Source organism: Myxine glutinosa, chromosome 11, assembly GCF_964187855.1.
Source record: "Myxine glutinosa chromosome 11, kmMyxGlut1.1, whole genome shotgun sequence".
Classification (NCBI taxonomy): Eukaryota; Metazoa; Chordata; class Myxini; order Myxiniformes; family Myxinidae; genus Myxine; species Myxine glutinosa.
In genome coordinates, this window is record NC_136271.1 from 21733336 (window position 1) to 21746263 (window position 12928).

The 12928-nt window shown below is 42.1% G+C and overlaps 1 protein-coding gene across 3 annotated transcripts in view; it reads left to right on the forward strand.

The window, feature by feature from the left end:
* The window catches only part of LOC137436480 (uncharacterized), a 110032-nt gene that overhangs the window by 2835 nt on the left and 94269 nt on the right, over positions 1 to 12928 (forward strand). For 2 of the 3 annotated variants that reach the window (XM_078786453.1, XM_078786451.1), the window contains exon 3: positions 1522 to 1632. In XM_078786453.1, the coding sequence (XP_078642579.1) occupies positions 1522 to 1632 (111 nt within the window). The remainder of the gene's footprint in view (positions 1 to 1521; positions 1633 to 12928) is intronic. The other variant, XM_078786452.1, reaches the window with a different exon arrangement.

Below are 12928 nucleotides of genomic sequence, written 5' to 3' on the forward strand. Positions count from 1 at the left end.
TATCCCCTTGTCCCCTTGTCCCCTTGTCCCCTTGTCCCCTTGTCCCCTTGTCCCCTTGTCCCCCATCACCCCCACTAACACACACCCACCGTTCCCTCATTCCCGGAGAAAACAGGCATTTAAAAAAATATATTTTGGTATTCAAGATCGAGGCTCGTGAAAGAACTAACATTAATCGCACAAAAGGCATGGTCAAAGATGCCATTGACTCTGCAGCGATGCTAGTAACTCCCAATTATTCAATCCCATTGGGTGAAATCTCCATTTGGGGTTTTTTCATAAGGTCGAGTGGAGTCATCCGAGGACTTGAAGTATTCATTTCGTTGAAGGACCACCTTCCTTGGACCATGTTGTGAAGTTTTGTTTTTCTCAAATTTTTATTGCAAGGATTATTTTCAGGATTGTCACTAAACCCTGGACAGCCTCCAGTTTTAGTTGGCTTCTCATGGTAATAATCCCCGGTATCGTTTTTAGATCTCCGTGAGGCACTTTTTAGATCATAATTTTGAAATTATTGGTGTTCTGCAAATTCCAGGTTATTTTGTTTTAATTTTTCAGATCCTGGTACTTGGTCATTTTATTTTTTGCTTCGGCCACCGAAGGTGAGCAGAGGTTATGTTTTCACCTGTGTCTGTTTGTATGTGAACAGGATATCTCAAAAGTTTGTGGATGGATTCGGACGAAATTCAGTTGCCAAGTTGGGTGTGTGACAAGGACAAAATTATAAGGTGTTGCTGAAGATCCAGATCCAGTAATTGTGTTTCTCCACTCTTGAGAAATAGAGCCAAAAACAATACATAGCAGGATATCTCAAAAAGTTGTGGACGGATTTGGACGAAACTTGGTGGACCGGTTGGGTGTCTGACAAGGATGATTATATTCGATTTTGGTGAAGATCTGAATATGGATTCGGATATAAGAATTATATAATTTTACAAGTGATTCTTCACCATTGGGAGATAGGGCCAAAAACGATACATAGCAGGATATATCAAAAAGTTATGGACGGATTTGGATGAAACTTGTCTGACAGGTTGTTTGTGTGACAAGGAAGAATCGATTCAATTTTGGTGAAGATATGGATCTGGATCCAGCCAGTAGAATTTTAAAAGTGATTCTTCACCATTGAGTGATATGGCTAACCAGGTGGAGGTATGCTCTCTTCCACCGAGTGCCGTTCTAGTTGTTTTCTGTGTCCCCACGTTGCAGGGTCCTCTAGGCAAAGTTTTTTGCCGACGTTTTTCACGAACCGGCTGGTGAAGCCCGACGTTGGACTGAAGGTGGTGTTACTTCGCTTGGACATTAATTTCGAATTTGTTCAAGCTACTGGCGACAAACGGCCTACAAAGCATCAATTCAAGTTTATTGTCATGTTCAGAATTTAACCTCTTATTCGAGCTACTTGGGGAATCAAATGTACTCAAAATACATCAGAGCAAACAATGATGATATGTGGATCTCCTTCAGCTTGTCCTTCTAAACATTATTCAAATGTGTCCTTTTATGATTATTGTTTTGCAGCAACAGCGCCTCAACTTTCCAGCACCAAATAGCTCTGTTACGGAGTTTGCTTTTGATCGCTGTTATTCCTCCATCGATCCAACTTCTCCAGACTATGCCTCTCAGGAAATTGTGAGTGCTTTTTTTTGTATATGCTATGGGGAGAGGGAAGTCCCACCACTTTATTTTATTTTTCTATACAAGGGTCTATATGTATGGAGGACTTGAACAACAAAGCAGGTTTACAGGCCACCAAAAAGTATTGGGGGTAGGGAAGGGGCAGGCGTGTGGGGAGTTGAACATTCACTGTAAGGAAGAAGGAGGAATAATGCAAAAACAATTAACAATGGCTCTTGAGCAGGAGCAAGGCGTGCAGAAAGTTTGGACCTGGTTAACTTGACAAAGACTTGATTCACGGAATAGCGTCAGCATCCTGTTAGGTATTTGGGATGATAAATGCAGAAGCAAAATGCAGTAAAAGGCTCAAAGGCCATGATCATCTTGCACGCGTTGTATTAATGTTCTATTCTCGGTCATATTGATATCTATTGCTTTGTCTTCTGTCCCATCAAGATGTCCGAAGTTGGAAACATAACCCACAGCTATGCAAAATAATAATGATGATGATAATGATCCGAGTGGCCTTCTGAGGACTTTCGACGCTGGAGAACGCCAATAGGCCCATAAAAGCCTCCTCTATTATTGCCAACCTATGGTTGTTTGCTCGTACTCTCTCCTTTAACAAAAAAACCAAACTCTGAGCATTAAGCAAGGAAGCAGCACATACCATTTTTAAAAGTGTTTGCTGTGACTTGGCCTGTGTTCGAACCGCCGACCTCCCAGACTCGGAGTGGATACTCTAACTGTTACACCAACGAGGCTGTTAAAATGGGGTTGAAAGATGCAAGCAAAATATGCTCAGTATGCATCTGACAAAAGACAAATAGTAAATGTCGACTGCCAATGATAGATAATTTCTGATGCTAATGTGCAAATAACTCGAAACTTACTTTTTTCTTGCTATTTTTTGCACAAGAAGCATGTTTAGTTTACACGATATTCTTTTCAAAGTGCTGGAGTAGGAAATATTAGATTTACCTGGGATCAATGTCACCGTCTAATGGCAGAGAAGCTTGTAATATTTTCTAGATTGGTGAAAAGGAATGCAACTTCTTTCTGTCTGCTGCTCGGATTATGTTGAGAGGGAATGTTCTGCATTAAGTGAAATGGTCAACAAAGTGGTGCATAGGGTTGTGGCAATATAGGGTAATTTATTTAAACCTGGCAAGCATGAGACTTCTTGAGGAAAGCAGGAGAGGAAATGTCATCCACAATGGCACATTTTGCAAGATTTCCAAGCCAGGGCTTTGGATGATATTGACAGAGGTCATGGTAAGTTGTGGATTTGATTGATTACCTTGGTCAGTATTGAAAGGATTGAAAAGATATTGAACAAGTAGACCTCCATTCAAAGTTCACCGCCGCCATGCCAAATAAATAAACAACAAGTCCTTCAGTGTGCAACATGGCCAGGGCGATAAGGTGGTTAGGTGCAATGAGGCGTTAGGCACCCGGCAGTGCCGCCGTGCAGCACATGGAGACGGAATTCGGAGGGAGCAGTGCACAATAATTGTCTGATTAATTGATTTATTTGCCTAATTAAAATAAATAAACAATTAGTGTAAAATAATTAATTTCTTAACCAATTGGCTAATAGCATACCTAAATCACCACTGTTTCATCCGAATCTGTAACTTTTTGAAAATTAAGTAATTAATCTGAAAAAAATAATTCATCCAATTCATCCTAACTTGAAAGTATTTAATAAATCAATAATAATTAAGTAATTCATCAATTAATGGATTGATCAAAAAATTCAAAATAAAGTTTCTGCTAAAGTACTTGTTCGCCATTGTGCCCAAATTTTAGCTTCTTAGCTCAAAGAATGGCCTGAGGTGAGCCTGCGATGCATCAAGACAGCAAGGTCTTTTTGGGGTTGTGTTCACCATCCGGATGCGCCCCCTATAAAGGTGGTAAAAGAGGGGGTTTCGCCAAAAAACTCAGATAATTTATTTTAAAATCTTCTCGAAAACAGCGAGGAAATAACGGTCAGTCTCCCACGGAGGAGGAGGAGGAGGGGGGGGGGAGGGGAGGAGGAGGAGGAGGGGAAGTGGAGGGGAAGTGGAGAGGGGTAAGGTGGGGTTTATCTTTTATTTGTGTTCGACCAACCTGCTCTTGCTTTGTGTTGTGCATGATTTGTTTTTTAATGCAGTTTCCTCTTGGAAGGGTAATCCAACTAAAGGCAATTAAAGTTCCTTTCACAAAGCTCGGAACAAGTCTGCGTCGACCCTTAGGAGAGCCAGGAAGCACTATCTCTCTACTCTCAAGACTGGACTCTCAAACCTGTCTCCTTCCTCCAAATCCTGGTGGCATCGGGTTAAATCTGTTTCTGGGGTTTGTTCCCCCTCCATCCCCTCCCTCACCTCAAATGGCCACACAGCTGACACAGCACGTGACAAAGCCGAATGCCTCAACTCTGTGTTTGCCTCAAAATCTCGTGTCCCAAACCCATCTCTCTCTGTACACACCTTACCCAGTCAAACCCAGCTAATCCTGGGCTCTGTGTCCTTCTCTCCTGACAAGGTGGAGAAGTTTCTGTCAATCCTTGACTCTGATTCTGCAACTGGACCAGGTGACATCAGCCCATGGGTCCCAAAATCCTGCTCTGCCCCTCTTTCACACCCTCTCTCAATTCTCTTCACCCTCCCTTTTGCTCAAGGTCATCTGCATCAGTTTGGAAATCAACCAACATTACCGCTTTAAAAGAAACAAAAGAAAGAAAACAAAACAAAAGAAAGAAACAAAGGTGCAAAAACAGATCCTTGCAACCACAGACCAATCAGCCTGCTCCCAATAATCAGCAAGGTCATGGAATCAATCATCGCTTCTGACATCAAATCCTTCCTCTTCTCCAATGCTTGATCTCGGACAATCAATTTGGCTTCAGACCAGGTCATTCTACTCTGGACATGCTGCTTCTGCTGTCTCAACAATGGATGGAGGTCCTCAATGCCAAACAATAAATCAGAGCTGTCTCTCTTGACGTATCTCATGCCTTCGATATAGCATGGCACCCCGCCCTGCTCACCAAACTCTCCTCGTATGGTATACATGGAAACCTCCACGCATGTCTTGCAGACTTCCTTTCTGGTCGCAGTCAACGTGTGGCCCTGAGTGGAATTCTCGCATCTCCCCTTCCTGTTCAGGCTGGAGTTCCCCAAGGCAGTGTTCTGGGCCCTGTGCTTTTTCTGGTCTTCATCAATGATCTCTCCGACTCTCTGGAAAATCCTCTCTATCTTTTTGCTGATGACTGCACTCACTGCCGCTCCATATCCCAACCCTCAGATCGGCAGGCAGCAGCCTCTTCACTCTCTGCAGACTTGGACGATATCACAAACTGGTCAAACAAATGGAACATGTCTTTCAATCCTGACAAATCTCACACTCTCACTTTGTCTCTCCGAAAAGACCGTCTGGACAACCCTCCCATCTACTTTTTGAACAATCCTCTCAAAAAAGTTTTGTCACTCAAGCTTTTGGGTCTCAATATCTGCCATGATCTTTCCTGGGAAAACTGCATTTCCAAGCTGGCCTCCAAAGCCAGTCGCCGACTGGGCATCCTCCGTCGTGCGAAGTCCTTTCTGGGCACTTCTGAGCTCCTCACCACATACAAAACTTTCATCCGCAGTTCAATGGAATACTACTCTCCCCTCTGGGCTGGTGCTCCTGTCTCACACCTCGCTCAGCTCCATGCGGTTGAAACCAAAGCATTCCGAATCATTGGAATCTCCTGCGATGAAGCTAACTCCGAGGGCCTTTCACTTACTCACCACAGGCAGGTTGGTGGTCTTTCTGTCTTCTACCGACTCCTCTCCAGCCTTTCTCCCCCTGCTCTGTCTGTTGTCTGTCCCCCAAATATTCCTGCAGGACACACAAGATCTGCCAGCAACCCTCTTCTGGTGAAACTGTCAAAATCAATACTCTCTGCTCACCTTCACTCCTTCATTCCTCTCGTCTCCCGCTCCCTTCATTGCATGTTTTATGTGTCTGTGCATGTTTTCATGTTCAATGTGTTAGCTCTTACATGAGCCTCGATTCTGTATACAAAAAAAAAATGCATCTTTTAAAATTTAAATGATACAACAATGAGCCAGTTAGATTGCCAAGATAACTTATTCAAATTGCTTTTTTCATTTTTGTTATTGAGAAAGTGGTCTTGGGTACAGCGTTCCATACAAGGCATTGTAGACGATTCGTGAGAAATATCTGGCTTTTGCTGAGCGAGGTGGGGCTGTAATCCATGGAACAGAGCCAGGAAAAGCCTGCAGCCTCTGCGATCGGGCAAGCTGAGCCAGATGCAGATGTTTCCTGCTTTCTGGAGACCAGCCAGATCGGTTCTCACTTAAGTAAACACTGAAAAGCTGCTCAATCATTATCCCAAGTTTCTTTCATGGTCTATCATTTTGCTTGAACAGTTCAAGGGCATCATGCACACACAGTTTCATCTACCACCTCATACTAAGGTCGTGCTGTGAAGTTGCCAAGTTCTCTTACCGTTTTTGTCACTTACTGTATTTCTTATCACAGTTCCCTTTATGTCAACGCTCAATCTCACAATAAGCCTTCCAGTTTATAACACATTTCTCTTGCCCTTATTTACTTTCAGACGCTATTTTCGTGTTTTATTACCTCCACCACCTGAGGTGGATGGAGATTGTTTTCACCTCTGTCTGTTTGTTACGAGGAAAATTTAAAATTTCGTCGTACGCCGGTCTGTCTCGTTTGTTTGTTTGTGTGATTCGCTGTGAGTGCGATAACTCAAAAACGCTTTCACCTATCTTCATCAAACTTTACCAGAGGATTTTGAAGGAAAAGATGAGGCTGTCAAGTGTCAATGTTATTTGGCTATATATGTCAAAGGTCAAGTTGACAGTGACAGCATTTGCATAAAAGAGATACGACCAAAAGTATTTGCGCTACGTGACATCAAACTTGAGACAAATTAGTTGAAAAACGTCATGAGATGATTGTGTCTTGAGATGTTTGTATGAAAAACATCTTGAGAAAAACAACATGAGAAAAACTTGAGACATATGCGATTCGAGCAGATTGATACTCTGGTCGTTATTAAAACACAAGATTTCTGTCGGGGCTGGGGGCCAGATGACGCTAAAAACAAAAGTTGTTCTCAAATAGTTCTTTACAAATTCACACAAAACTTGGTGGATTTATTGGAGATGTGACAAGGAAGAATTTGATTCAATATTGGTGAAGATTCAAAGCCGGATCTAGCATGGAACTTCAAAAGCTCTGTGTGGGGGCGTCCCATTTCGGAATCTTATTTTTACTGTGCATTATTTTGTTGCCGGCATTTCTTTAAATCCGGTATTTTTGTATATTTTAATTTCTGTGTCGGCTTGAATTGATAATCATCGCAGGTTCGAAGATGTCCGGTGGACCCGTGCAGGTAAGCATTCGCGGCCTTCCCCCCTCCCCCCCCACCCCCCCCCCACCGCCCCCCCTCCCCACACCCACGCGTATAAAGAAGGTGTGCCATTAATTGAACGCCTCGGAGTTAAAGATCGTTTGGTCATCTGTCACCCTGCGGTATTCACTACAAGGTAGACAGTATGCAAAGTGATTCATTGACATATCTGCAAAAATGTAAACATCCCAGTACCAGAAAGCTCATGGAAACACGAACCAAGGGCAATCATTGAAAATGAGGACGTCATGCTCACGTACGACCTCATGATTCCATCGAGTGTGAACATCGAAAACAAAGCATTGCATCCGGACATTGTACTCAGGAACAAAAAGGAAAAGACAGCATTGATGATTGAGATATCAGTACCCAGCAATTTTGGCCTAAACGATGCAGAAATCAAGAAAATGACCAAATACCAGGACCTCAAAAATGAGGTCAAGAGATCGTGGAAGCTGAAGAGCATTGAAATTGTACCAGTGATAATTGGAGCAACAGGAATGATGAAAAAGAACCTCACTAAGATAACAGCTAAAACCATCCCTGGTAATATTACCACAAATGAACTACAACTGGAGGCAATCCGGGGTTTGGTGATGTTGCTGAAAAGAGTGCTTGGAACAAAACGCTGAAAAAGTTGAACAGCTTGGTCCATGAACCATGATCCCTTACCAAAGCGGAGGTGGATACTTAGGGTCCTGGGAGGACTCAGTTCCACCCCCTGAATCCCACAAATGGAGATAACCAACAACACATTTGATTGCAAACCCCCATTCGCGATATGTGGAGGATGGCCTAATAAATAAATAAATAAACAAATAACAGCTTGCAAGCACATGGTCAATGTGCTTCTGACAGCCTTGATGAAAGAGCCAAATTCTTGTTTTAGTCATACAGAAATCTGCTTCTGAGCATTTAGTTTGCAAAGTATCGTTTTGATAAGCAAACCATGATTGTCAGCTTCTGGTGCTGTTAAAATTCCTTACCAGTGCAGTTTTAGGGAGAGATGTTTCTCTTTAACTCGTGTTTGGTTAAACTTTGTTCTACTTTATGACAAAAAGTTAGAAGAGAACTTGTTGATTAAAAGTTGGTGAAATTCAGTTATGGTGTTTCTTTGAAGCATCATGTAGTTGATCTTAATATTTAGTTGAATACCATAAAATTATCAAGTCACTGGATGACTTTTAAGATGCTCGGAGGTCAGATGAATATGGTACTTCAAGATTTGCTTTTGTGGTCCGATGCTTATACTCTTCCCCCATCCTTCCCACCTTTCCTCTCTGTGTCTCTTCTAAGGCAGTGGATTGTTTGTCCAATTTGCGTGTTATACATCAATTTATGCACACAACTTATGTGCCTTACAAATTACATGCCAACCCATGGAGGATCTTAAGAGAAGGCTCTGAGGATGTTTTTGAGCACTTAGATGAAGGGATGTTAGGGTGTGTTATGGTATTTTGAGTTGGAGTTGCAATCAGAGTTTGGGGGGATTAGGCCTGTAGTTACGGGCCTCAAGAGGGGGATAGGGAATGGAAGCTTTGAAAAGATTAGATGAGAAATTGGTTTCCTTATTCTGCAGCACTTATTATTCCTACAAATTAATTACTTATCTTCCTATTCATTATTCCTACAAAGGACAGTCATTGTTGTTAATATCATCCAATTAAATTGTTCTGCATTTATTGCTGCTAGGTCACTTATTCTACTATCCGTTTTATATGAACTAATTGAAATGAGCATCAATATTTTGCAGTTTATGCTGGAATGCATTTTTTTCAACAACTTCAGAAAAAATGTTCCCCAACGTTTCGTGAACAACCAGACTTTGTTTTTGACATTTGGGTTTTTACTGCGCAATGACGTATGTGTAGTTCAATACCGCATATTGTGCACTTTGGTTGACGTACTTTTCTGGATGCAATCCTGACTTTTGTGTTTCTTCCTAAGATGTTGAAATTTTTTTTCTAATGGATTGATGTAAATTCATCGATTTCCATTGCTGTTTTTTTTTTCTGCCTACTTTTGTAATCGCATTCTTCGAGGATCAAATGTACTCTTCACAAAAAATTGGTAACTTTTAAACTGTGAAATAAACTATGGATTTACAGCTCAGAAATTTCTTACGTAAAAGCTCAAACAAATTTATTACGTAAAAGCTCAAACAGCTCAGATACAATGGCTATTGAGGAAAGAACACAAAGTCAGGAAATTGGACACGTGTGCAACATGTTACGTTACTATTATCGTCACCCGAACTGTGCAATCCTGTGGATTTGTATGCAACTTGCCTATCCCATTGAATCTGCATACATCTCTGTGCGCGATCCGTATCGATGCTCCATAAATTGACCACTGATATATCTGTCCTAAGTCAGTTTAGGAATGGCTGTGCTTCATTTAACACCAAAAGAGTTTGCTCACTCCATGGTATTGTTCAATGGACCCTGGTGTTGGGCTAGCGGCTAGGGTGCCGGCTTAGGATCCTAGGATCCTGGGTTCGAATCCCGGTCGATCGCTGAATTAACGCCAGGGGGGTTGACTCAGCCTGTCATCCTTCCGAGGTCGGCTAATTGAGTACCAGTTCACTGGTAATTCCCTGTTTGTCGTTAAAGGCGGCAAAAAGGGTTGGTGTCAGGAAGGGGATCCGGCCGTAAAACATTGCTTCAAAAAGGGGACCAAAAAACAACAACAACCACGGTTCCCGAAAAAGGCCAACCCCCGCTTTGCGGGGGAAAATGGCCTCTAAAGGTGGTTTTTATGGTATTGTTCAATGCTGCTGTTGTTGGTTTCTGCTGTTGGTTTCCAGTACAATGTGAATTTGAGGACAATAACAAGGTCCCGTCAGACTGGATAGTTCATTGTGAGACCTCATTCGAATCGCCAATGGATTACAACCACTCTTGAGGATCATTATCTTGTCGCCCTTGTCGAAAAGCACGTTTCTCCCACAATCTTGAGAACTGACGTCACAAGCACACAATCAGCCATCAAATTTTGACATGGTTCGTATTGCCATATCATATCAAAATGGTTCAGAAGATCAGAATAGCACTCGATGCATCCTTCTACAAAATCAAGATGAGATGCTATTTGACGAGACTCACATGAGATCTCATAAAGTTTTTTGCTTTTTAATTGTTTTTTTTAAAATTAATTAATTTTGCAGATTTGTTTCCTATATTTTTTGTGGGTGCCTAAAACACTTCCCTGCACCTCTCTAGGATAATTTATATTTAATATTATGATAACACATACACTAATCGGGAATAATTTAATACAATAGACACCATTTTAGGAAACATTTGTTGATAAAACCAATCCATCGGTTAATAACATCACTTGTTTCGTTTTGAAAAGAAAGATTTTTATTTGTACACACGAGGTGTGTAGTGATGTCATGACGTCTGTTCATCTGATGGCTTCTAAGCGGAGGCGAACTGACCTGGATGTGACAAATAAAGTTGAATTGCTTGCTTGATTCCAATCCTCTTACTGGAATCATGTAGCCAACATAAAGCTGCTGAAATTTTAGGAATTTCACAAACCCTTCTGAGGAGTATTTTCAAGGAGAAGCAACTGAGGGAAAAGGTGCAAACCGGCAGACCAAGCAGGAAATGAAACCGTTGCGGCAAAGACGAAGAAGTTCAAGTAAGCCTTCTACGATGGTTTGAGCACATGAGATTGCGGCATGCTCCTATCCACGGTCCTCTTCTGTGTCAAAAGGCGGAGGAGATTGCGTTAAAGTTAGGGAGGACAGACTTCAAGGCGATGGACAGTTGGTTCCAGCAATGGAATAAACAACACGGTTTGACCTTCAAAAACTTCAAGGAAAAGCTGCAGAGGTAGATGTTGACACTTCAATGCAGTGGAAGCAGAAACAGTTGCACAGAATTCTGGAAACGTATCCGTCTTCTTCCATTTACAATGCATATGAGTCGGGAATTTACTTCAGAGCTTTACCAGATAGCACATACGTTGCCAGAGAACAACATCGACATGGTCGTGGTTTCAAAATGGTGAAATACCGCATCACTGCACTTGTGTGCTCAAGCATGGAAGGAGCGACGGCGAAACTGCTGGTGATTGGGAAGTCAAAGAACTCGCGGTGTTTGAAAAATGTGAAGACCTTCCCTGTGCTGTACAAATCTTCACACAACTCTTGGATGACTAGTTCAATCTGGACTGATTAAAAAAACTGGAACGAGCGTCTGGAGAAGGAGAACAAGACGATAGTCCTCTTGTTGAAAATTGTAGCGATGCTGATGTCCCTGGAGGACTCCGATTGACATCGCAAGTCTTCCTCCGAACACCACATCCGTTATGCAGCCATGTGATATGAGCATTAGTCCGACCATCAAAGGTCACTTCAGGTATGACTTGCTTGAGGGCAATGGTGATCGCCTGACAGCAAACAAGGTTGCAACGAAATAAATATGCTTGATGCCATGCACTTGCGGTCTGGAGCCTTGTCCAAGGTCTCTTCAGAGACCATTGTCAGTTGTTGGAAAAAAAAAAGAAGAGGATTCAAACCTCAAGAGTAAGAGCTTGCTGCAGCTGAGGAAGAGCTGGATGCAGCTGATGTTGATCCTCTTCCTGGAATGGATCCAGAAGAGCTCCAAGCTTGGGTTGCCATTGACAATGAAATTCCAGTGAAACTTGAAGACGGCGGAGAGGAAGATGAAGCGGTCTTGGAAGGAATTGTGTCTGAAATCAATGATATGAATGCATCGGGTCAGGATTCTGATGCCACTGAAGAAGATAATGAAGAAGTTGAAGGCACTTCTTCAAATACTGAAATGCAGGCTTGTCCTCACCATCTGCAAATCGGTCTTGAGAGGTGCGGATTTGACAACATGGAAGGGTTTGAAAATTTTCAAGGTGACGTCAGGGATCTTTTGAAGGCAAAGCCCATGGCCATGGTTCAGACAGACATTCAGTGGGTCATTAATAATTAGGCCATATGTACTGTGTTTTACCATCTGTGTTTGGTTTGTTATGTGCAGAAATACTGAAAATATGGCAGATAATAATAATAATAATAATAATAATAAAATGTTGCCTAATCTGCAGGCTTCGGTTTATAAAACTATCGGTTAACTAGAACGGCACTCAGTAGAGAGCATACCTCCACCAGGTGAACATTTTACATTTTGTATCCCAGAGTAGACCAGAAAATCACAATATAGAATCACTTTTAATCAAAATCATCCGTCCACAACTTTTTGAGATGTCCTGCTTTGTTGTCACACATACAACCTGTCCACCAAGTTTTGTCCAAGTCCGTCCATAACTTTTTGAGATATCCTGCTACATGTTTGTTTGTAGCCCAAACACTCAATGGTGAAGAATCACTTTAAAAATTAAATAACTCTCATATCCGAATTCATATTGAGATCTTCACCAAAATTGAATCGAATCGTCCTTGTCAGACACCCAACGTGTCCACAAAGTTTCGGCCTAATCCATCCACAACTTTTTGAGATATCCTGCAATGTATAGTTTTTGGCCCCATCTCCCAATGGTGAAGAATCACTTTAAAAATTCTAGTAGCCGGATCCGAATCCGGATTTTCAGCAAAATCTAATCATTTCGTCCTTGTCACATACGCTACATCTCTGCCAAATTTCGTCTGAATCCGTCCACAACTTTTTGAGATATCTTGTACACAAACAAACAAACAAACAGACAGACTAGAAATCGGTCAGACCGAGTTCTTGCCGGAATTAAAAATACTAGGACGTGCCCGTACGTGGGTGCCCGTTCCTTGCCAAAAAAAAAAAAAAAAATGTCCGCCCATGCATGCATGGGCGTGCCCATGGGCCCATGGGCGTGCCCGTAAGTGCGTGATGTGACCGTACAATGAATGTATCGTCCCGACGCCGC